The sequence below is a fragment of the Bos mutus genome, chromosome 19 (genome assembly GCF_027580195.1).
Source record: "Bos mutus isolate GX-2022 chromosome 19, NWIPB_WYAK_1.1, whole genome shotgun sequence".
NCBI lineage: Eukaryota > Metazoa > Chordata > Mammalia > Artiodactyla > Bovidae > Bos > Bos mutus.
The window spans coordinates 41,620,591-41,645,177 of NC_091635.1; the positions used below are offsets into that span (position 1 = coordinate 41,620,591).

Sequence of the window (24,587 nt, forward strand, 5' to 3'; positions counted from 1 at the left end):
AAAGTCTCCCCCTCCCTGTCCCTTGCCCCTAGCCCTCCAACACCTCCGGCCCCCCACCTCCACCCCACGTCCTTCCCCTGAGAGCCTCCTCCTCCTCCTCCAGGCACGCTGTATCCCCCCTCTGCCTCCTAGCATACCTGGTTCCCGCAGTCCTCCCGGCCAGGCCACTCAATCTCTCACTCTCTCCGACTGGCTCTGGCCAGGGTTGGGCAGCTCCGGCCGGGAGGGGCCTGGGGAGAGGGAGGGGAACAGGGGCGGGGCCGCTGCCAGTGCTATTTTGAGCCGCTAACGGGAGCAGCTTCGGAGAGGAGACTCCTTGCTCTGGGCTGCTCCGGGCCAGGCCATGCGGGTGAGTGTCCCTGTGACCCCCCACCCCGGAAACGCCCCAGACTCCTCACGCTATTTCCTCATTTAGGAAAGGAGGGGCCTTTTTGTCGTTTCCCTCGATGTGGCTGAAGTAGGTGGGGAGGGAGGGGTCAGGCTCCTCTCTTGGCCTCTTGGTGGGGAGGAAATCCTTCATCCTCGCAGTCTCTGCCTCTCTGAGGCAAGGGGCAGGGACTCCTGGGTGTGACTCATGACTTCGGGAGTTTGGGAGGGGGCACCATCCTCTAAACCTCAGGGTCCGGGACAGTATCAGTCACCCCACCTGCCGGGACACGCCTTCCCCACAAACCGTGAGTGCCCCAGGCCTTCATTCCTGACAATGCTATTTCCTCCCGAAGCCCAGAACCCTAGCATCTCCCAGGCCTTTGGAAGTCCTGTCCCTGGTTTGCGTTGCCAGCAGAGCCCTCCACCTACCCCCCACCCCTCTTTCCTCCTGGTGAACAACAGAGAGGGGCTTGAGAGGGCTGGTCTGGGGACTTGTCAGGGCTCCCCACTCAGAGCACCCGAGGGTGGGCTCAGCGTTGCCTCCTCCGTTTCTGTGAATCGGACACTCGAACGGGGCACAGATGGCATCTTGGGGATGCCCTGACTCTCTACAGGTCTCTTTTTTAGCAGAGATTACTTCAGAAGAGTAAGTTCCTTAAAAAAGCAAGTGAGGAGAGACAGAGCTGCCCTCAGTGTGTTCTGCTCCCCCCACGCCGCTCCTCCTGGCCACCAAGGATAAGGTTTTCAGTTGTGTCAGCAGTTGGCCGAGTCTAGGAGCTGGCCTGGCGGGGGTGGATCAGGAGCCTGAGATGTGCCCGAGAGCATTTGTGTCCCCCTGTGCCCAGAGCCTGCCCCGCCCCAGCCTCAAAACTGGCACCAGCTCCGAGGTGTGTGGGCGGGCTGGGGGTGGAGCCTGAGAGACTTCACACCCTGGGAGTGGGTGCTTCCTGCTTAACACCCCACCCCACCCCACCCCTGCCCACCTTGGGCATCCAGGTCTCTGGCACCAGGTCACAGATTTGGGGCCATGCACGATGATGGCCAGGCAGTTGGCAAAGTGCCCTGCAGGTGGGCAGTGAGGATCCCCAGAGAAGGGGGGCCCCCCAGCAGGTCTGGCCGTTGGAAGAGGAAGCCTGGGCCTTCTGCAACTGCAGTGCTGACAGGAAGCCATCCCAGTGCACCTGCTTCCTCCAGGCTGGCCCGGCCGGCAGAGGCCTCTCACTTGGCGGCTTTCTGTTCCGCCCTGGGCCAGAGGAGGGCTCTCGCTGGAGGCTGGACCGAAGGGGCTGGGCTGTCCCTGCCAAACTCTTCTCCCTTTTCTCCTCTGGCAGCCTGGCCTTGAAGGCATTCCTGGCAGAGCCACCCCCATTCCTCCCAGGCGGCTCAGTATAAAGCTTATTGCAGTCACGGGCAGGTGGAGGGGTAAGGCTATCTCTGGAAAACCCCTGCTTTCTACCCAAACTGTTGCTCTGGCAGGAGGTGTCATGGGAGGTCAGTGACGCAGGTGAACCAAGGAAGGGAGGGGGCAGGGCTACCTTCTGTCCCCTAACATGAGCCTCTGAGGTTCCTGCTGGAAGACAGACCTGGGTGTGCGTCCCAGTCGGCTACTTGCTCCCATGAGACTTTTGTTGTTGTTCAGTCGCGAAGTTGTGTCTGACTCTGTGAACCCATGAGACCTTGGACAAGTCACTCCTGAGCTTCCTTTTGCTCATCTGTAAAGTAGGAATCAAACTAGTACCTGCTTCAGAGGGATGTTGTGAGGATTAATTGAGATAATGCATGTCAAGGGTTCAGCACAGTGCCTGACACTTAGTACATGCTCAATAAAGGCTAACTGTTCTTACCCGTATTTCTTCCTCACACTGCCACCCTCCTCTCCCATCCTTAGATAAGTTGGTGCTAGGTTAGGACTAGCAGGAAGAGGGTCACCTGGGAGATACCCTCTGCATTCAAATGGTAGAGGGGAGAGCTGCCAGGCTCCTTGGTCACAAGCGGCGGATCTTCTCTTCCTTTAGGCACTCACTCTTGGGGTGTCCACTGTCCTTGGGGGCTCACAGTGGGTGGATGTCTTGCATGGACATTTGGGCCTCAATGCATTTGCCCAGGCTGAGCACTCCATGCCTGGAGGGTGCCTGGTGGGTGGGATGATTCTCCTAGGGGCGTTTGTGCACCCGTCCCCTCCTGCAAGGGACCCAGAGGATGATAAGTAAAGAGCGGATGGTCCTGCTCGTGGTGCAGAGGGTGAGACCCAGCCTGCCCCAGCCCCCCCAACCCAACCCCAGCCTTGGAAGCCTTCAGGGCAGAGAGTAGATGGGTCTCTCCACACATTTCTTAGATTTCTCCTCCTTGAGAACAAGTGTTTTTGGCTGTTATCTCTTCCGCTTTTTCTTTTTTATGGACTGTTTTGCCATCTTTATAATAGAAATAAATAGTAAGTAACAAATACATAACACAATAAATACCAAGTGTTTCTATTGCGTCTAATTTGCACAATTTACAAGATTGTTATGATCACTGTTTGCTTACTATTTAGGTTCTAGTGTTTTTGATTGATGTTATTTTAGGAGGAGTTTTCCATGTGGCTACATTGTCCACATATTTGTTAGTTTAAATGGCAATATAACAATGGATTGTACTAATTTAGCACAGTTTACCTGATCCCCTCCCACTCTAGGGAGTTAATTATTTCCAATTTAGGGCTATTATAGATGGTGCATCTTTGCATAGGTTTGTGTGTGTGTGTGGCGGGGAGTGGTTTCTCCTAAGTCAGCTTATACATTCCCTAAGGTGGGATGGCTACTGTTGGCTCTGCAAAGAGCTACTAAGCAATTTCAGAGTGTCCTGTTCTCCCCTCATCCCCATGGCAATTGGGTTTACTATCTACTTATTGTTGCTAAATTTAGAGATTATACCTCCCTTGTTTTTCCCCACATCCCTGGGAATCGGGATGGACAAGCTTTATTCTCGATAATTTACAGCCAACGGAAGAGACCAGATGGGAATAAGAGGTTTGTACAGAGGACCCCCATTGCAGGACCATCAGGCAGCAAACATCTATTAAGTGCCCACAGTATGATGAGTAAAAACAGAGTCCTGCCCATGAGGAAATCACAGTCTGGAGAGTGATCTAGGCAGCACAAGCGGCTCCCAAGATCCATCCTGGCTGTGAATCACAATGCTCCCACCTGCCAGCTGGGGGGCCCTCAGCCCAGGACTTGCCTTCTCCATTTCCTTACCCAGAAAGTGCGTTGTTGTTAGGATTAGGTGAGGAGGGAGTGTGAAGCACCTACCCCTGTGCTGAGTACCACAGTGAGGATTTGGTGAGCCTTGGTTTCTCTCCCCTTCCCGGAAGAGAAGAGGCCAGGAGTGCCAGAGAGGCAGGAGGTGGCCAGAGCCTTAGAGAGTGGCAGGGTTATGGTCCCTTTGCAAGTCCAGAAACTCAGTTTGGACACGTTGAATGCTGGTAAGCTCCGCCCTTTCAATCTCTGCTTTGGCTGGACCCAGGCCTCCCGGAGCTCGATGCTGACACAGATCTTAACCAGAGTTGGCCACTAAGGATGACTCAGCCCCCCAGCCCTGCCTGACACAGCAGAAAAGATGGGCCTCCAAGGGAGCCGCACAGGCTTGCAGCCGGAGCCACTGGGGTTGAAACCCCAGCCCCACCACTTACCAGCTTTGTGACTTCATCTCTGAGTCGTCTTCCTTGTCAGTAAAACAGGAATAATAATGGTTCTCCTATCCTAAGGCTATAAGATTTATATACAAAAATACACATAAAACACCTTTACAGGGCCCTTCTCATTGTAGGTGTTCCAGGTTCAGTAATGAATGTTGTTGGAAATGTCTGAACTCACCAGAGAGAGGACAGGTCAGAGAAGGGAGGCTGTTGCTCCCAGGTACCCTCGCTCCACAGAACCATCAGGTCTCAGTTCTGCTAGGGTAGCAGAGAGAGATGTAGGTGATGTAGCAGAGATGCTGCCACCATCTTTGGGACTGCATTCCTTACCTGTTCTCTGTGGGACAAAGACAGGTATTTCTTAATTCTAATTTTAGTTAAAATCTAGTGATAAGGAAGAGAGGAAAAGATCCAGGCACTTGAGCACAGAAGCCACAGAAAGAATTTCCTCCAGGGAAAAGCCTACATCTGTGGTCGGAAGGATGCTCCTGAGGAGCAGCTGACGTGGAGGCAGCCCGGTGTCCTCAGAGCCTGAGGCTGACAGGCTCCTCTCTGGACACACGGGAGAGCTGGAGCAAGGCATCAGAGGATGAGTCAGTGAATTAAACAAGCCAACTTACAGTCTAGAATATAACCTGACAATAGGGTAGAAGCTTCCATGGTGGCTCAGTGGTCAAGAATCTGCCTGCCAATGCAGGAGATGAGGGTTCAATCCCTGGGTCGGGAAGATCCCCTGGAGAGGGAAATGGCAACCCATGCCAGTATTCTTGTCTGGAGAATCCCATGGACAGAGGAGCCTGGTAGGCTACAGCCCATGGGGTCACAGAGGAATTGGACACAACTTAGCCACTAAACAGCAACAAATAGGATAGAAACATAAACAAAGCAAGTTAAAAATAATTCACTGAAAACAAAATATTCTCTCCTTTTTTTTTGCTATGAATTCATGATAAGTAAGAATAAGAGTGATGGGCTTCCCTGGTGGCTCAGTGGTAAAGAATCTGCCTGCAGTGTAGGAGATGCAGGTTCAACCCTGGGTTGGGAAGATCCCCCGGAGAAGGAAGTGGCAACCCACTCCAGTATTCTTGCCTGGGAAGTCCCATGGACAGAGGAGCCTGGTGGGCTACAATCCATGGGGTCGAAAAGAGTCAAACATGACTTAGTGACTCAACAACAACAATAAGAATGAACCAGTTTAAACTCCGCTGACTTGAACAGATTCTTGAGATGACACCTCTCCCTGGGCTGAGGCAGATTCCACCTGTTGAGTTTTGAGAGGACCCACTCTGGTTTCTAACCCCCGGACGGGGCAGCTGTGTTGTTGTTCCCCAGGCTCCTACCCTTGGCAGGTGCTGGTGAGTTGCAGGTAAAAGGCAAAGCCACAGGAGTCCTAGTCCTTCCCTAACCCCCTCCTGGTTCCCAGGCCTGCAGGGTCACTGAATTAAGAGCTTGCATGAAAATCCCATAGACCGAGGAGCCTGGCGGGTTATAATCCACGAGTTATAATCGCAAAGAGCTCGACACGACTGAGCATGCACGCATGTGCCTGTCCGCACCCCGACTCCTAGGGTACCGGACCTAGAAAAGACTTTAGCCACTGTCTGGACCAGCCCATCCCCTGATTCCACAGAGAGGCCAGAGAGGTGAAGCAGCTTATTCAAGGACACACAGCTGCCCAGGGCAGGAAGGTCGAGGGCCTGTACCTCATTTTGTCTTCTCTTTCCTCTAATCTTTTATTCCTTACTCCTTCTCTGACCTTTTGAGCTTCATAATCCTCCCCCCTCCACTCCATCCTTCCTTTCCCCTGTGGCCCACAGTCTTTGTCCCGGCAGGTCCTGGTCTTTAGGAAGACTCCGAGCCCCTGAGAGAGCCTGCCCCCGTTTCTTCTCTGACCCAGGGTGTGGGCTGCTTTCGGCACCATGGCCTTTTCATCAAGGTTTGCCTTCTGGGAGCAAAAGGAAAGTTATACTTCAAAATCTTTGTGCTTTTTTCCCTCTGTGCTTGGCATGGCGTGTGCAGGCAGGAGACTGGCTGGTGCGAGAGGGAGCTTTGGGACCTGGCGATGGACTGGGGCATGTGTATTAGGGGGTTGGGTAGAAGGACCAGGGCGGGCAGTGAACTCCCTCTTCTTGCCTGGATGGGCTCCTCTGCTGGGTCATGCTCCTCCCCTGAGCTCCACCTCTGGTAAGCTGAGCTGCCTTTTGTCCCACGGGTGCCCCTCCAAGTTAACCCCTCAAGTCCTCTGCACGCCGCTGCTTCTCTGACTCACCCCTGTGCACTTGAGCTGCTGTGAAGGGGCCACTGGGATGGCTTTGGCTCTGAGGCCTCAGAACTGGGTCTCCCCAAGTCTGGGGTCTGTGATGGGGAGGGCGAGAAGGAGCCAGGAGTGGGGAGCCGGGCCAGTTGACTGCCTGGGGCCAGAGGGTGATTCAGGCTGCAGACCTGCGCGTGCCTTTGTGCTGTGCACAGTCCCCAGCTGGGCAATGACCTCCAGCAGACAGAACCCTCCGGTGGGGGAGGGGTGGTGAGTCAGCCTCAGGCTAAATCCAGACCTGAGCTCAGAGCTGGGTCTGGTGTCACAGCCATCTCAGGGGGCTGCCATGCCTCACCACTTGGGAAAGACCCTTGGGGCCCCAAGCTTGAGCCACCCAGAAGGAGGACAGACTTGGAGCTGGCAAAGGACACGGAGTGGACTTGGAGTCTGGGCCATCGCTGGGCCCGAGCTAACAGCACTGCGTGCCGTAATGAGTGTGTCTGGGTGGTGTGTGAACACTCGCTGACCCTCTAACCTGTGTGCCCGGGAATTAATGCATGGTGTGATGGGGGATGGGTGGCATGGGCCTTTGCGGGGGGCGTCAGGTGCAGACCTAGACTCTCCTTCCTTTCCTCTCCACCAGCCCCTCTCTGCCTGTTCTCTGCTCCAGTCCCAAATTTCTAAAGTCGTGGAGTCCCTTCTGATGAATAATGGGCCTTTTTCCCCCTGTCCGTGGCAGTGTGAACTAACTTTGAAGCTTGAGCCCACTGAAAATAGCTCTATGGGCTATTAGCTTTAAAACTGCAGCAGCCATCAGGCTGGTCAGTGCCCCCAGGCATTGCTAATTAGAGCTCAAAATCAGCCATGGACCCTGGTTACACAAGGATAGTCCCCGCGGGTGGATAATTAAAATGATTCTGGATGCGTTTCTAAGGATCTTTTCCTTTAGGAATCAAGGACTCCTTCCCATGCTCCTGTCCCTGGTGACAGACCTGTCTTTTTCCTCTAGTCCTAAGTGACTGGGGGAAAAAGAGAAATGAAAACCACTGGGACTGCCTGAGCTTTTGAAGGGAGGGATGCTAGTGAGCGGGAGAGGAGAAGCCTCACCCAGACCGGAGGCCTAGCCCTCTGGGTCTGTTCTGAGCCAGGCTCTGAGCTGAAAGAACCATCAGAGTGGCCATACTGTCTCTTCTTTTCCCAGATACGTTATGGTCACTGCCGTCTGCCCCTGACTCTGTTCCTCCTCTCTAACTCAGGCCAGCCAGCTCCCAGGCCGGGCACAGACCCCAGAGCCCGGGCATCTTTCCTCCTTTCCCCTCCTCCACCCCCCCAACCTTGGGGTTGCCTCCCTCAACTGCATGGTTGGCAGAGTTCTGTGGGTCTGAGGTTGGGAAGATATCTGGTCTCCTGAATTCCTGCCTCTGCCCAACTTCCTGTCTCCAGCCAGGGCTCGGCTGGCTGGTGGGGAAGGCATGCAGACTCTGTGCTGAGGAAATCGTACCTGGAGGCCAGCCTGATTGGGCTGCCTATTCACCCCACACTGAGCTCTGTAGGCCGCATACACAGGGGTCCTTCCCCCGCCTCAGTCCTGGGGTCAGGGGGCTCTTGTTCAGACCACCTCCTGTTTGAGCTGGGAATGGCTCTTGTAGTTCGGCCTGAGTTGAACTCGCTGGATGCTTCCTATAAGCAAGGCCATGATGTCACTCTCATGGGTGGACCTCTGTAGGCAGCCCATGTGGGCCACATGGCCGGTCACTGACGGTAAAGGATCCATGGCTTTAACCCCCCACAGCGATGCTTCATCCTTGAAGTTGTCCCTGGACAATCTTGACCCCAGGGTAGGATAACTGTTGCCCGGGTCCAGAGCCCCAGGACTCCCAAGCACTCAGGAGCTCTGCCTCTCGGAGGGAGCCACAGCTTGAATGTTTACTTCCTGTGCTTTCACTGCCGGGTCTCCCCACCCTGACCTCTGACCTGCCAGTGACTTCTGTCTGCTCCCTCAGGTTAAAGAGGAGGACAAAGCTCTCCCGAAGCCTGGCCCTCCCGCCAAAGAGGAAGGGGCTGTAAGTGGTTCTCCCAGACGCATGTGTGTGTGTGTGAGAGAGAGAGAAAGGAAGTGAGTGAGTGAGTGAGTTGTGTGTCCAGGCGGGCTGTGTCTGGGAGGCAGTTCCATGGAGCCGGCAGGCCTGGTAGCATGCCCCTTCTCGTGTGGGGTGGCTGGAGGGAAGGCCACTAAAGTGATGGGAAGAACAGCAAATGTGATGCCAGCCTGGGGTGTGTGAAGGAGCTGGCAGTGCCAGGCATGTTGGGGACCTCTCCCTAACCCCCCTCTCCTTCATTCCTTCCTATGGTCCTGGTTTCCTGAACTCTCTGGGGCTGGAGAGGCATGGGTAGGATCGCTCTTAGGTGGGCGAGCGTCACATGAGAGCTCAGCTGTTGGGACTCCGGGTCCTGCTCTGATGGCACAAGACAAGATGGGGAGGGATCTCACTGCAGCTGCTGCCATCTCTTCCCAAGGCCCCGTCAGCTGCTTGGTGCAGGCAACCAGAGGCAGGCGCCAGCCACCCGGTGCCGTAACCCCCACCAGTCATTCTGCCTTGGGACAGAGGCAGAATAAAGGGACAGTGACCCTGAATAAAGCTGGACGCTTTTAAGGCAAGAGGGGAGAGAGTTCTACAGCAGCCAGGTCCAGATATGTGCATTTAGGCGAGGGCTGCTGTTGGCCCAGTGGGCAGGAGGGCCAAGGGCTCTGGGACTACTGGGTCACGGAACAGATCCGAACTTCGTTACCCCAGAAGGTGCCTGCCCTCCCCCGCCCCGCTTCCTTGGGTGGAGATTTGATTAGCCAGGTGTTAACGGCTTCTACCTGATCTGTTAGCAGTCCTGCCAGGCCAGGGTGATTTCAAAGGGATATGTTTGAGATCTGTGAGGGAGGGGCCTTAGAGCATGCCAGCTGGGGAGGGAGAATTAGATGTAAAGAGCTTAAAAGACTGCCTGGCACATAATAAGCTCCGGATGATGTTAGCAGTTACTAGCATCATCACTGTGATCATTAGCTTCAGTTAAAGGGTGTGGGAGGAAAGCCAGAAGGGAGTGGAGCGTGGGACCCAGCAGTGGGGGTCACGTCAGCTCTAGGGGCTCTACATGCCACTGAACACTCTCAACCCAAGAGCTTGAGGAGGAGGCCCCTTTAAGGCCTCCCTTCCCCACCCCTGCAGCCGGGCCACCCCTGCTGCTGAGGCTTGGGCTGAGGTCACTTGGTCTCAGTCCACACATGGCAGCCAGAGGTCTGTCCACTTCTCTGAGCGCCTTCCTGCATATCAGCAGAGTGGCTGCCAGCCCCTCTCAGAGTCTGGTACCCAGGAACACCCTAGAACCAAGGTCACTGTTTGGGAGAACGAGGACTCAAGCACATCTCATGAATGGCAGAGGCTTACCAGCAAGGGGCCCCCTGGTTGACCTGGCTTCCCCAGGCAGGGTGGCCATCTTTGCAGGGGACTGCCCTGCCATACTAGCCAGCCTGGTTTGCCATGCCCAGTGGCAATCCCTGGGGACCACAGACTGTCTCCACCAGGCAGAATGTCACAGCATCTCTGGGGAACTCCTGGGTGCCCAGAAGTGGGCTGAGCCAGGGCCCCAGCTCTGAGCAGAGCTGAGATGTGGTTGCTTGAGTGCTTAACCCTTTGAGTGTCGCAGCTGCCCCTCTTCCTCCTATTATTCCACACACACACTCTGGGAGTCAGGAGGTCTCCAGTCCTTGAGAGGTTTGCACAAGGAAAACGGCGGGGAGAGTGGCAGAAAGCAGGCTGAGGTGGAAGCTTCCTGGGCCAGCACTGGTTTTCCGCAGCCCTGGAGAGCTCGGGTGAGGAGTGGATGGTGGCCACAGACCAGAGGAGTCGGGAGGAAAAAGGCTTGGCATGTTTGAGGGCTGAGAATTCCTTCCTGGCTGTGGTTTTCATTGGGATGGGCAGGCTCTGGCGCTGACTGCTGAGAAAGCCGGGTCATAGGAGGACCACAGAGGCAGGAAGGCCCAGAGTTAGGTGCAGGATTTAATGGTAGGAATGGGTGTTTGGCCTCACTGTGCTGCATCTCTGCTGTGTTTGGTCTGTGAGGGATTGGGCTTCCCTGGATCCGAGCTTGATTGCTGTCTTGATGTAAGCCTGTATTGCTGGGGTTCCTCCTGGGCCTTTGGATATCCTGTGCTGGCCTCTCAAAGCTCAGCCTAGAGATGGACAGCAGGTGACCTGCCTGTGCTCTGTGGGAGAGAGAAGCCAAACTCTTCGATGCAATTGTTCTATCTGGAGGATAGAACGGGGGCTTCCTGGGGCGGCCTCTTGGAGCTTGTGTTGTCTGTTGAATGAATGGAAGTTCTCCGTGACCAGGCGTGAGGGCACGCCTCTTACTTCCTCTGGGTAGGGTGGGCAGGGACACAGGGCCTGCTGCTAATGTCTCCCTATATTTGTGTGACCGTAGCCAGAGGGCAGCTCAAAGGGCAGCAGTGGCCCATCTAAGAGTCCTCAGCCTTCCACCAGCCCTGTGCCCTCCGAGCCTCCCCAGAGAGCCAAGAGCCCCACTTCTACTCCAGCCATGAACGGCCCGGCGGCTACCTCAGCGGATGGCCCCAGCGAGGAGGCCCAGGGCCTGTCCCGGAAGAGGGTGGCGAACGCAGTGAGGAAGGTGGTGAGCAGGGTGCTGCCTGGTGAGGAGCCTGGGAGCGCCAAGGAGCCTCCGGGCAGAGGGGTCCGATCCCCTGAGCACCCGGCTCGAGGCAAGAAGGCAGAAAAGGCAGCCCCTGGCCCCAAGCCGCCACCCCCACCTGCCCCCCCTCCTCCGCCTAAGCCCGAAGCAAAGAAGGAGGCAGCCAAGGACGAGCTCTCCGTGGGCCTGCGGAGCCTGATGTCCCGGGGCCGGGGCAAGGACCACAAGCCGCGGGGCAGGCAGTCTCCTGGGAAGGCAGAGAAGCCCTCCTCCAGCCAGGAGCCAGGCTCCTCAGGGAAACCAGGCTCCCCGGCCCCGCCGGAAGAGCTGGCAGACCCAGGCTCCGCTGGCCCGAACCTCAAGTCGAACCTCACTGGATCGCAGCCGAACAAGTCAGCAGTCCCTGATGCTCAGCAGGAGGTACCCAAGTGTGTCACTAACCGCCCGGTCCCCTCGCTGTCCTCGACGGAGGGCTGGCGGTCAGCTTCCCCAGGCTCTTTTGCACAAGCCCTGCATGACCGCAAAGAAGCTGGGCCCGGGCCACATGCAGATGGCAGGGCTGCATGGCTTTCCTTTACTGAATGCCAGAACCCAGGGGCCCTGTTGACCGCATGGAGCTGCTCTTTTCTCACTCTTCGTGGGAGGTGGGGCCTGGCCCTGAGCCGTGTACCGTGTCAGCGGGAGGCGCCACATCCCAAGCTGCCCGTCAGAATCTTAGCAGATCGTTGCAAGGGTAGAAAGAATTTCTGAGGTCAGGTGGCCTGTGCTCACACCGTGCCCCCAGCCCCTCACGCCTGCGGGCCCTCAGCATCTCGAAGCCTTCCGCTGTCGCATGGGGTTCATACCGGTCTACCGTCTTTCCTCTGAAGCCCTTGGGGCCACAAGTATTTTGGAAATGAGTGATTTTTGTATTTGGGAATGTCTTATGATGTACATAATGAGCAGCAACCCATGACCAAGCACATTATTTCCACGAGAAAACGATGCCCCGGCTCAGTGGTAAAGGACCCACCTGCCAGGGCAGGAGACGCAGGTTCGATCCCTTAGTCGGGAAGATCCCCTGGAGAAGGAAATGGCAACCCACTCCAGTATTGTGGCCTGGGAAATCCCATGGACAGAGGAGCCTGGCGGGACACAGCCCACAGGGGTCGCAGAGAGTCAGCCACGACTGAGTGACTGAGCACACGGTGACGCTGATAACAGGGTTTGTTAATGCCATCCCTGCCGTCATGGTTTCTTCAGGCCTGGACAACTGTCCCCTGCTGTCCCCTCTGGCAGCAGGACTCTTGAGGAACTCTAGGCCCGAGTGGCAAAGGAGCACAGTGGGCCCCCCTTTGGATCTGGGGTTCCCATCTGTCCACAGAGTATCCTCTGGGTGGGACAGGAAGCTGAGAGGCACAGGGGATTCATCCAGCCCCTTTCCCTGGAAGGTGATGCCTGCTTGGCTGGTCCTTGGGTTGGGGGGCATTTCTCTTCAAGCTTTGCCATTTTGTGAGCCCTTCTGGGGCCTCATGGGGTTGCGCAGGGGAGTGGGGTACGTGCCAAGTTTCACTACTGCTTCTCTCTGCTCCTTCTGGCTGGAAGGGGACAGTCGGGGACGTGGGGGCAGGGGACTTCCTAAAGGCCTGTCCTGTCCCCCAGGTCCTAGAGGCCTACCTCTCTGACTGCTACCCGATAGGATTCCTAAGGTCCCAGACCCGCCTTGCTCCCCATTCCATTCTTCCTGGGCTTTGAAGAACTGAGAGGGGAGCAGCCGCAGCTCCCCCATCCCTCCTGGCCCACTCTGTCTCAGGGAAGTGACGACCTGGCACACAGGAGTTGGCAGGGGCATTTTGGCTGGATGGGCTGGTCGTGAGTTGAACCGCTAGCCCGTAAGGAGAACCTCCAAGGAGCCAGAGAGGGTCATGTGCCTGGTCCTGGGCCGGCTTCCCTCCCTCTGGCTCTCTGGGTCGAGTTGGGGCTGAGATGGGCCTTGACCTGGAGTTCAGCCATGTGTTTCCTGGGCCTGGGGCGGGGGCCAGAGAGGATGCATGGGAGAATGGGCCATCTAGGAGCTGAAAGGGTTAAGGTGGTGGAAAGAATTAACCCTGGAGCTCCCAGGCACCTTTTTTTATTCTCCTGCGTGCGTGCTAAGTTGCTTCAGTCGTGTCCAACTCTTTGTGACCCCATGGACTGCCGCCCACCAGGCTCTTCTGTCCATGGGATTCTCCAGGCAAGAATACTGGAGTGGGTTGCCACACCCTCCTCCAAAGGATCTTCCCAACCCAGGGATTGAACCTCTGTCTCCTACGACTCCTGCATTGCAGGCAGATTCTTTACCTCTGAGATAGCGGGGAAGCCCTTTTATTGTCATTTGATAGCTTAAAAGCTTAAAGTGGTGCCTTGCTTGCCTCACTGACCATATTCCACTTACCCATGGGGGTCCCAGTGGCTTCCTGAGCTAGAAGCTTGGTGTGCTGTGCCCCTAACGCCCCGGGGCCAGGACTAATGGTGGTTTGACCTTTAGGCTGGAGCTGCCCCTGAGGTCTGGCTGACCCCCGCAGAGGAGGCCCACCGGCGGCTCGAGAGGATCTTCACAGCTCCAGTAATGCTGCCTCTCACCTGTGGTTCCCAGTCCCTTGTCTCTTAGCAGGGGCTGCCGGCCAGGCTGTGTGTGTCCGTGTGTGTAGGAGCACTGACCATGGAAGGCGGGCTCCCTGGTGGCCTGGAGGCCTTCACGTGGGCTTCCCACGTGAAGAAATGAGAGAAGAGCAGGGCGGGGGGTCTGAGCACAGTGAGGCCTGTTCCTCCAGGGAACCCATGGGAGGGGCCCCTCTTGGCTGGAGATCCAGCCCGCTCCTCTGGCCCCAGTCTCTTGCCCCAGAGGGCCTGTCTCGGTGCCAGGACCTAGTGGGTGTGAGGCAGGGAGCAGTCACTCTCCTTTTTTGATCAAGCCCTGATTCTCCAGACCCAAGTGGGGCTCTAAACTCCTTGCCCATTTCTCACAGGCAAGGTCCAAGGCCGGGCGGCCTCCCCTTCGTTTCTAAAAAGGCCTTGGAGTAACCAGACCGAGATGGGGAGGCGAAGGCTGGCCACAGGCTCTGGCCACAATCTGTGGTCCTTGGGCAGCTGGCAGGTGCACCTGGATAGATGCAGCCTCTGCGTGCTGTGGGGTGGGAGTGGGGTGGGTGCTATGGGACTTTGAAGAAGGGATCCTAGACATAGAGCTGCTGGTGGTCTTGTTTGATGAGCTACGCAGAGGTGACAGCTCTGAAAGACCATCCTTGGCTTGGGGAGTGGCACCCTCGGGTGGGTGTTTGGAGGCCAGGGACAGCCCATGTTGGGGTCTGGTGGCTACAGGGGAGCTAGGCTGGGCAGTTCCCGGGAGATCAGGCCACAGGCTCCCAGGGTCTCGGGCCCTGTGGGTGGTGAGGTGGCCTGGCCTAGCAACACAGAAGAGGAGGCTGTTGCAGAGTAGACTAGATGGCCTAGGAGAGACTATGGCCAGAGGCAGGGAGGCTGCCACCTGTCACAGGGAACGACTTATCAGAGCATCTGCACTAAGGAGTCTGATGGTGACAAGTGTTTCTTCACCACCCAGGGCCTCTCCTTACCTGGTCTGGCCTCTCCTTACCTGGGTGCAATGCGCCTGCCCCAGCCAGCCCCCTTACCTCCTGGGGATGCGTCCCTCTTTCCCCCTACTTGGCCCGGGATGCTTGCTGAAGGGGACACGCGGACAGCCTGCTTGTCTTCACCCCTCTCCTCTCTCTCTCTTTCTCCTTTGCCTGCCGCTGGTAGCTGGACCCTGAGGCCGCCTCTCCTGCCCACAGCCAGGTAGGGCACTCCTGCCCCGCTCAGGAGCCCTCCGGTGACCACCCGCCACCCCCGGCCTGTACCTGGGCTGGCGTCTGTGCTCGGGCTTCGTGCTGGAGTGTAAGGCCTCTTTCCCCTTCTGGCTCCCAGCTGGTATCTGGGGGGATCCCTGGGGGAGGCGATGCCGGGAGCTGGACATGGGGCCACCACTCTGTGTCCAGCCCTGGAGGAGCCTCTAGGCCTCTGTGGCGCGAGGTTCTCAGCCACTGAAGCCCGAGGGCCTGGCGAGAGTGTCGGCTCCTAGCTGTTTCTGTTTCTGCGGTCTCTGGGTGTGTGTCTTCGCTCAGTCGTGTCCAACTCTGTGTGACCCTGTGGACTGTAGCCCTCCAGGCTCCTCTGTCCATGGGATTCTCCAGGCAAGAATACTGGAGTGGGTTGCCATACCTTCCTCTGGGGGAATCTTCCCAACCCAGGGATCGAACCCCAGTCTCCTGTGGCTCCAGCTCCGGGTAGAGAAAGCTGAAAAGACTGAATCTCTACCCAGCGCCCCACCACCACCTCTGCCCCCTCCCCAACTCTGGAGCCTGAAAAAGTGCCTCCTCTGTCTCCCCCTGCTGGCCAGTGTGGGAACCTCTCTTCGGATTAGCTTTAAAGGACTTAGTTGAGTTAGTTAGAGGCCCTTATCCTTTGATGTCATCAGTCACCAAACATCTGTCCCCTACCACGTGCCCATTCAATACAAAGGTTTCACCTGTCTCATGATTTCTTTTTAAATAATTTTGTTTTATAAAGCCATTTTTTTTTTCAAATATAAATATCTAGCCTTTTTAAAAAGATGTCTTATTAAAACGCTGGCAGCCCCATGATGGTGATCCTCCTGTTTGAGGGGTAATTTCACCTGTCCACAATGTGCAGAGTCTAGAGACCACTGTGTTAGCCAGCCTTCTGACTCTAGAGCCCAGGAGAGCTGAAGCAAGGGAGAGGGAGTGATCTGAAGCTGGAATCCACCCTGGGAGTAGGACACAGATCTTTTTCTTTCAGCTCCAAGAAATGTAATAGAGAACATACTTATTGTTATTATTTGTTCTTGTCCTTTATGATCCCTCACCCAGAGGATCAGTATCACAGAGCAGTGTCTGTACGTTGGCCTCAGGCCTCATGAGGATGGGGGACTCTAAGAGACTAATTATACCTCCGAGCTGGGGACCCCCAGAGAGCTGGGAGGTAGGGCTCGTTTGAGGACTGCTCATGCCCTGGGGAGGGTGACCATCTCCCCACGAGGCCACTGGATGAATCCTGCTGCCCTTTAGCCCACAAGACAAAAGGACCCTGATGGGCCGTGGGGGCTGAGCCCCTCTCCCGTTTGCCCAGCTCCCCCAGGCACCATTTCTGCTCAGCTCAGGTTGTCTTAGGGGGTGCCAGGTTTGGCAGCCCCACACCCTGACAGTGCCCGTGAATGCTTCTTTCTGACTGGTGACCACCTGGGCCTCCAGGGGCTCCCCGCCCCTTTATACCCATGTCCATGCCCATTCGTGTGGCATGCATGTTTCTTCCTGCATTTGACAGAGCAGTGCTGCCCCCGCCCCTGCCTCATGTCCCTGGCCACGCTGCTTCATGCCCTTCTGTGGCCTCAGCACGTCCATATGGGTCTGGGCCCATTCTGGGGAGGCATGGAGGGGGCACAGGAGGCTGGCATGTGCATCTGAACACAGCCCCTGCCAGGACAGCATCCTCTGGAGGGAAGGCCAGGGACGAGGCTAGGAATCCAGACCTTCCCATCAGCTTGCACTGAGTCCCCGGGAGACATTCTCAGATTTGAGGACATGCGTTTTCCCTGCTTGGTGAAGGAGGGACTGTCAGGTGGATGATGGAGAAGCTGGGCCTGTGAGGTCACAGCAGCTGCAGCCCAGGGTGAGGGCTCAGGGTGCAGAACACTGATGGTCCAGGCTTCTCGGAGAGGGGACAGGTGATTTGCTCTCCTGGGATCTGCTATCTCCTGGGCATATCCACCACGTGTCCCTGTCTTTCTTCTCTGACATCTCTGATGTCTCTCGTCCCACTTGCCCAGTGGCTCATCTGGAAGCCCCTCCCGTCACGCATCTCCCCTCCTGCTGTCCCTGCCTGCTTTCCAGAACAGGCTCCGACTCTCTGTCCTTCCCCTCCCTCCGACAGGTGAAGACAGAAGAGCAGATTGCAGCCGAGGAGGCCTGGTATGAGACAGAGAAGGTGTGGCTTGTCCATAAGGATGGCTTCTCGCTGGGTGAGTCTGGGGAGGCCCAGGGGCCAGGTGCCTGGGCCTCTCTGGTTTCAGGACTGGGCAGCTGTTGGGCCTCTGGGTCTGGCCAGGGCTGGATGGTGCACAGGGAGAAGGCAGGGCCGTGAAGGCCCCAGAGAGGACTGCCATGGCTTCCCAGGCCCATGTCTGTCTGTCTGTCTGTCCCTGCTTTGCAGCCACTCAGCTCAAATCCAAGGAGCTCAGCCTGCCTGAGGGGAAGGTGCGCGTGAAGCTCGACCATGATGGGGCCGTCCTGGACGTGGATGAGGATGACGTGGAGAAGGTTCGCGGGAGGCTGGTGGAGGGCACCAGAGGCGGGCCGTGTCGGGCTGGGCAGGCTGTCTGCTGGCGCGGCCAACCAGATCTGCTGCTTCTTCGGTGCCCACCTGTCTGTCCCATCCCGCAGGCCAATGCTCCCTCCTGTGACCGTCTGGAGGATCTGGCCTCGTTGGTGTACCTCAACGAGTCTAGCGTCTTGCACACGCTGCGCCAGCGCTACGGTGCCAGCCTGCTGCACACGTATGCTGGCCCCAGCCTGCTGGTCCTCAGTCCCCGAGGGGCCCCGGCCGTGTACTCGGAGAAGGTGCGGCCCCACAGACCCACCACCCTCTACCTCCCCACCTTGCCTGCCTTCCCCAGCTCTGCCCCTTCCACTTGGCATACCACGGGGCTCCTGTCCATACTCACAGTGACCTTGGGGACAGGAGTCATTTCAAGGGATGGGGACAGAAGCCTCACCCCCCACCTCACACGGAGGCCAGGACTTGACTGGTATCTGCATTTCCATGCATGACCTTAGCCTCCAAACCTTCTGGCTCCTCTGGAGTGAAAAGCCCAGAAAGGTGTGGGTCTTGGGGGTGAAGGCTGTCCACATGGGGCCAGCTAAGAACGCCCATCCCTTTTTTCCATTCCTCTCACACCCAAGGTGATGCACATGTTCAAAGGGTGTCGGCGGGAGGACATGGCCCCCCACATCTACGCAGTAGCCCAGACCGCTTACAGGGCGATGCTTATGAGCCGTCAGGACCAGTCCATCATCCTCCTGGGCAGCAGTGGCAGTGGCAAGACCACTAGCTGCCAGCATCTGGTGCAATATTTGGCCACCATCGCAGGCACCAGTGGGAACAAGGTGTTCTCTGGTGAGGCAGAGGCAACCAGGGAAACAGAATGGACTGGAGGGGGCGGTGCTGGAGAGGGGCGGGGCCGGAGGGAGAGGGGGCGGAGCTGGAGGGGCGGGACTGGGAGGGGGTGGGGCTGGAGAGGGGCGGGGCCGGAGGGAGAGGGGGCGGGGCGGGACTGGAGAGGGGGCAGGGGCTGGAGACGGGGTGGGGATGGAGGCCCTGCCAAGATACCAGCTCTTTTCCTCCCGGGCCTTTCTGTGTCCTCAAATCCCCTCTGTCCCCAGCAGTTCTGGTGTGAGTAACTGAGCCTTTGGGTACTAGGGGAGTAGCCACGGGCTGAGCCTCCCATTCTGCCTGGGCCTCTGGAGCCCGTGGCTGGGGGCGAGCAGCACCTGGCCTTCCTGACAGCCCCGGGGTTTGTTTTCTGTAGTGGACAAGTGGCAGGCTCTGTCCACCCTCCTGGAAGCCTTTGGGAATAGCCCCACCGTCATGAACGGCAACGCCACCCGCTTCTCCCAGATCCTCTCCCTGGACTTTGACCAGGCTGGCCAGGTGGCCTCCGCCTCTATTCAGGTGAGGGACATGCAGGATGGTAAGAGACTGGCTGCCCGATTTCATGCCTAGAAACCAGACTGTCTCCTGCGCCTCGTTTTCCTGAGATTCTGCCCCAACGAAATGGACCCCAGCCCCAGCAGGGCTGTCCTGCTTTGCCCTCCACATTCTGCCCACCCGCCGTGCCTCCTGCCCTGGGTGGGGCATGGCTTGGCTTCCTGCCTATCCCGGGTGGCCCACACCTTAGTTGCTCAGGGCCTTCTCTCAGCCTGACTGACCCATGCAAGACTGGCCTGTCAGTAAAGTAAGGCCCCCTCTCTGAGGCTGGTTCCCTTCCATGCTTGTGAAATAGCTCACCCCGAGTGCCTGGTTCCCCTGGAGGCTGGGTTGGGTGGCAGGGCCTGTGATCTTCCCCAGCTCTGTGGTCTGCCCCCACGCTTGCCTGTGAGGTGATCTGGCCTCTGGTTGAGCTCCTGGAGAATAAGATGCAGCTGCTCATTGCCACGGGCCTGGTTGGGGAAGCCTGACCTGGGCCTGCCCTCTGGCCCACACACTCTCTATGCTGTGCCGCAGACCATGCTTCTGGAAAAGCTGCGTGTGGCCCGACGTCCAGCCGGTGAGGCCACGTTCAACGTCTTCTACTACCTGCTGGCCTGTGGGGATGGCACCCTCAGGTGAGTGGGACAGAGGGCACTGGGAGGATGCTCTAGGCTCCCACCCACTGACAGCTCCTGGGCTTTGCCCCCTGATTGCATCCCATGCCGGTTGTTTATTTCACGGCCACTATGTGTTAGGCTATGAGCTAGGCCCTGGAGGTGATGAGCTGAATGAGCCATAGGCCTTGCCCGGCAGGAGCTCCCTGGCCTTGGACCCTGGGGGCCTGGCTATAGGTGAGGGGCACTATTGACCCTTCAGCATTCCCAGGGCTTGGCTAGGATCTCTGCTCCCTGTGACACCAGATCTAGAGAGGAAAGCACCCCGAGGTGCAGGTGGTCAGGGACTTGCCTGCAGTCCCATGGCTAGTGTGGGGCTAAGCTGGTGTTGGAGCCCACATACAGGCCAGAGACTGAGCCTTTTTTCCATTGCCCTCCATGCTGGCCCCCTTGCCTCGATGTTGGCTCCTCTGCCAGGCTCTTCCCTTTAGACCTTGGGCTTGCTGTCTGTGTTCACTGAAAAAAGGATAAATGATAAGGCTGAGCAAGCAGCTCAGGGTGCTAGCCTCGCATCCGGGCCAGTTAGGAAAGGTGCCTGATGGAAGGGCATGGTGGAGAGACGGAACTGAGTCTGGAGGCAGAGTCTCTGCCTCCACCCTGGTGGGGAGATGGACTCGGTGTGGGGACCCAGCCCTCCACTAACGCCTCGTGTGTACCCCTAGGACAGAGCTCCACTTGAACCACTTGGCAGAGAACAATGTTTTTGGGATTGTGCCGCTGGCCAAGGTGAGGGGCCTGTGTGTGTGTGTGTGTGTGTGTGTGTGTGTGTGTGGCGGGAGGTTGGCAGCCCGGGGCCTCAGAGTAGGAGAAGCTTCGGGTGGCCTGGAGTGCCCCGGGGGAATAGCAGGAATCTGGCTCCAGGTGGGTGGCAGTACCCCAGCCTGGGCTGCCCTGAGGGCCTGGCAGCATGGGGATGGCTGAGGGGACACCCCGTCTGAGATCCGCTGCCCATGTGCCCGTCTGACCCTGCAGCCTGAAGAGAAGCAGAAGGCAGCTCAGCAGTTCAGTAAGCTCCAGACGGCCATGAAGGTGCTGGGCGTCTCCCCGGACGAACAGAAAGCCTGCTGGCTCATCCTGGCTGCCATCTACCACCTGGGGGCTGCAGGCGCCACCAAAGGTAACCCACCGTGGAGCCCAGCAGGCTGGCTGGTCACCAGGGAAAGCTGGTGGGCGCCCGGCCCGCCCCCAGTTTGTCTTCACCCCGCACACACTTGCCTATTATCAGACACCTCTCTCTGGCTTGTCCCTTTTCCCAGTCCCCCTCATCAGAGCAGAAGCCTCTAAACACCCAGAGGAGCGTCTCTGCCAGTGATGGCCAGAGGCGACAGTGGCCGGAAGGGCTGTGAACAGCAGGGGGCTGGGGGGAAAGACTAGGGCACGAACTCAGAGTAGCCCGCCTCCCCCAGAATAACTCTCCTTCTGTTCCCTTCCTGACAGAGGCCCCCGAGGAGCAAGCGGGTAACTGACGTTGACCCCGACCAGGGGTGTAGGGGCCACCGTGCCCTGTCTTGGTGCTTGCCCTGGGCTCTCTCTGGGGGCTGGGCTTTTTCTATCAGAGCAGAGGGCACTGGCCTGGGAGAAGCCCCAGGTTTGAGGGTGGAAAGGGTGCCTGTGGGCAGCGGGGCTTCTCAGAGGCCCAGGAATAGCTTCTTCTACGTGCTTTGAGTACAGATCCTGGAACCTCTCAGGATGCCCTCCGTGGGGCATAGGTGGGGAAGGGTGTGTTGCTTCCTGGGGCTTCCCAAGGCCAGTTTCCCCTCAATCTTCTCTAGTCTTCACTGGTTTGGTATTTAAGAGCCTCTTCCTCTTGCATGTCAGGGTGGAGACCACTAGGGGGCAGCAGGCGCTGTGGTTCTTAAGGGCCTCTTCCTCTTGCATGTCAGGGTGGCGGCCACTAGGGAGCAGCAGGCGCCGTGGTATCGAATGGGCTGCAGCTTCAGCATTAGTGCTTGGGGTCTCACGAATGGCTGGGAGCTTGGTGTGGCTTGGTCTGCCTTCCTCCGAGATGAAATGGATGGGCCGGCGCTCTGAGCGCCTCTTCGCCTCTTTCTCCTCCAGTATAGAGAAAGGGCTGCTGCTTCTGAACGGCACCTGGGGCGCTGGCTTCATCTTCCTCTGGGATATGAAGGGCCCCAGGCTGTCAGCAGGAGTGAGGAAGCGCTGGTGGGTGGGAGGCGGGGTGGGAACAGGAAAGAGCAGGCATCATAAGGTAGGTACCTTATGATCCCAGCAGGTGGCATCCCTGCCAAAGAGGAAGCGGGCTCAGAGTTAAAGCTGCTCCGCACTTGTGGATGGGCGGGTGGATGGGCGTATGGTTGTGTGTTGAGGACGTTCTTTCCCTCTGAGGAGGTGACAGCCCAGGTTTCCTGTAGCCCTACTCAGTGCTGACTGCATGTGGAGAGCTCTGAGTGCGTCAGCACATGGACCTTGTTGAGCAGCGTCTGTTAGCTCTTCAGAGCTTCCAGGATTTGCTAGAGGGGTGTGTGTGTGTGTGTGTGTGCACGCGCACATGTGTGTATGTGTGGTAGAAAGTATTTTTGGGTCTCTTTCTGTGTGTGTCGGTGTGATTATATCCATACAAATACTATGAGGCTGTGAATGTGTGCGTGTGTGTGTGTGTGTGTGTTTGTGTTTCTGAGTTTCTGAATGGGGGTTGTGTTCTCTGTCTGGCTCTTCTTCACAAACCCCCACCCCCTACAGGCCCTACCCTGGGCCTGGCAGGCTCAGCTGATGACTGTTTGCTAACACGCTGTTTTTCTTTGCATGCTGCATGCTGGTCCTTTGCCTTACAGAAGCTGCCGAAGGTAAAACCTTGTTTCTTGTTAGCGTTCCCTAATTGCGGCGATTAGAGGCGTGTTGGCTGAGGCGCGTCGTCCCAGCCCCCTGCAGCTCTTTCTTGCCTCCCCACTGTTGGGCCACAGTGGACATTTGAGATCTCCCCTGGTGGATGGCTGGGGCGAAGGGGAAGGGCCCTAGCGTGTCCATGGAATGGGGGCGCCAGTACTCTTCTGATACACGTCCCCTGCCCCCCCACCACCAGGCACAGGCTGGTCTTGTGCTTTTCACAGGTGGGCCGGCTTGTCCTCTGTCCTTCCCTACCACTGGCACCTGGAGCCAAGCCCTCTAAAGGGGCTTTCCCAGCTGTTGGGGCGCCCTCTGGTGGCCGCAGCGTGGAGTTACCTCCTCTTTTTGGATCTGCTCATTCTCTCCAAGGGGCTTCCCTGGCGGCTCAGACAGTAAAGAATCTGCCTGCAATGCAGGAGGCTGGGGTTCAATCCCTCGGTGGGGAAAATCCCCTGAAGGAAATGGCAACCCACTCCAGTTTTCTTGCCTGGAGACTTCTACGGGCAGAGGAGCCTGGAGGGGAGGGAGTCCATGGGGTCACAAAGAGTCGGAAACGCCACCCCTAAGAGACACAGGCAGCACTGGCAGCTGGTGGTTGTCCCTGTTATGCCTGGAGCCCTTGCTGATGTCATCAGGGCTCAGTTTTTTCCTTCTGGAGGGTGCCTGTTCCCTATCGCTGTGGGCACGAGGGAGCCGAAGGGTACAGTGGTCATCAAGCAGCCTGAGGAAGGAGACCCAAGATGCTAGATTCTTTTTTCTACTTCATAGCTGGGCGCAGGCAGTTTGCTCGCCATGAGTGGGCCCAGAAGGCTGCGTACCTGCTGGGCTGCAGCCTGGAAGAGCTCTCCTCAGCCATCTTCAAGCACCACCACCAGGCTGGCACCCTGCAGCGCTCCACGTCCTTCCGCCAGGGCCCTGAGGAGAGCAGCCTGGGTGACGGCACAGGTACTCGAGTCCCGTGTGGTCAGAGGCTGCTTCCAGGGTGCACTGCCATCTCCGGGTGGGCAGACTGTTGGGCGAACAGATGCTCCGTGCTGCCTGGGCCTGGGTGGGGGTGGGTAGGGAGCATGCCCAGGTATGGAGTCCCAGGGAGCAGGAGATAGAGCTGACCCTCTTGCCCACAGGCCCCAAACTGAGTGCGCTGGAATGCTTGGAGGGCATGGCATCCGGCCTCTACAGTGAGCTCTTCACGCTTCTTGTCTCCCTGGTGAACAGGTGAGTGCCAGGCACTCTTGGCTTCCTGGCCTGACAGAAGTAGGGTTGATGCCTATTGCCTGTGGGGTCGCTGAGGCAGAGCCAGCCTCCACCAGCAGCTGAGTTCTCCCCTCAGGTCCTGGGCTCCTGGGCGGGGATGGGGATCAGGCTTAGGGCAGGGTGGGCTGCCTGGCCACCGGGCACCACCCTGGGGGGCTCTGACCCGGCTCTCCCCGGGCAGGGCCCTCAAGTCCAGCCAGCACTCGCTCTGCTCTGTGATGATCGTGGACACCCCAGGCTTCCAGAACCCTGAGCAGGGTGGGTCGGCCCGCGGGGCCTCCTTTGAGGAGCTGTGCCACAACTATGCCCAGGACCGGCTGCAGAGGCTCTTCCACGAGCGGACCTTCGTTCAGGAATTGGAAAGATACAAGGAGGTAGTACCTTGCCCCTGCCGCCTAGCCCCCCAGGCTCGCCTGGCCCTGGCACACTCGGGAGTCGGGGGGCATCTGTGGATGCAGTGGATTCCCTGCCGGCTGCTCCCTGCCCAGCTCTTTACTCTCTGACATTTCTGTCCCCTGTGCTGTCTGGAGCAGGAGGCATTTCCTGCCAAGGGCGCATCCTTTCTTTTGTGGAGTTTGCTTTCCAAAAAGCCAAAGATGCTTGCAGGGCCCCTCCCTGGGGGCCCCTCTTTGCCCACCTTCAAGGCCACCTGCCTTGGCCCCATGAACCATCTCTGGGCAGTTCCTGCCTCCACGCATGTCTGGCCTGACCTTCCCTGTCTCCTGATGTGTTAGGGTGATGACTAATTAAAAGGGTATCCCAGATGGGATCTGAGAATCCTACCTCACGTGGAGCTGAGTTAAATGAGCTGGGAGGTGTTGGGGGGTGATATTTATCTTGGATGAGAGAAGATTCAGGAGAAAAATGACCGTTGTTCTTCAAGTGTTTCAAGGATGAGTATGTGAAATCGAGAGTGGGCTTACTCCAGGTGGCCAGATCAGCCGGTGTGAGTAACAGGAATGTGTACGAGACTTTATCTCACTGTGAAGGAGGTGAGGAGAAGGTTAACTGTCCAGAGGCACAGTGCGGGGCCTTGAGA

General features: G+C 57.7%; 1 protein-coding gene across 11 annotated transcripts in view; it reads left to right on the forward strand.

Annotated features, from left to right (window-relative positions):
* Positions 1-24,587, forward strand: part of MYO18A (myosin XVIIIA) — a 101,132-nt gene that overhangs the window by 38,092 nt on the left and 38,453 nt on the right. For 4 of the 11 annotated variants that reach the window (XM_070390337.1, XM_070390339.1, XM_070390330.1 and 1 more), the window contains exons 1-12: positions 14,886-14,909; positions 16,962-17,049; positions 17,241-17,347; positions 17,471-17,647; positions 17,990-18,203; positions 18,616-18,758; positions 19,311-19,411; positions 20,113-20,176; positions 20,423-20,567; positions 23,063-23,239; positions 23,419-23,509; positions 23,730-23,922. In XM_070390337.1, the coding sequence (XP_070246438.1) occupies positions 17,993-18,203; positions 18,616-18,758; positions 19,311-19,411; positions 20,113-20,176; positions 20,423-20,567; positions 23,063-23,239; positions 23,419-23,509; positions 23,730-23,922 (1,125 nt within the window). In that variant the 5' untranslated portion in view covers positions 14,886-14,909; positions 16,962-17,049; positions 17,241-17,347; positions 17,471-17,647; positions 17,990-17,992. Of the gene's footprint in view, positions 1-319; positions 350-5,877; positions 6,787-8,302; positions 8,363-10,772; positions 11,418-13,503; positions 13,582-14,774; positions 14,811-14,885; positions 14,910-16,961; positions 17,050-17,240; positions 17,348-17,470; positions 17,648-17,989; positions 18,204-18,615; positions 18,759-19,310; positions 19,412-20,112; positions 20,177-20,422; positions 20,568-23,062; positions 23,240-23,418; positions 23,510-23,729; positions 23,923-24,587 lie in introns of those variants that run through there. The other 7 variants (XM_070390340.1, XM_070390341.1, XM_070390332.1 and 4 more) reach the window with 5 other exon arrangements.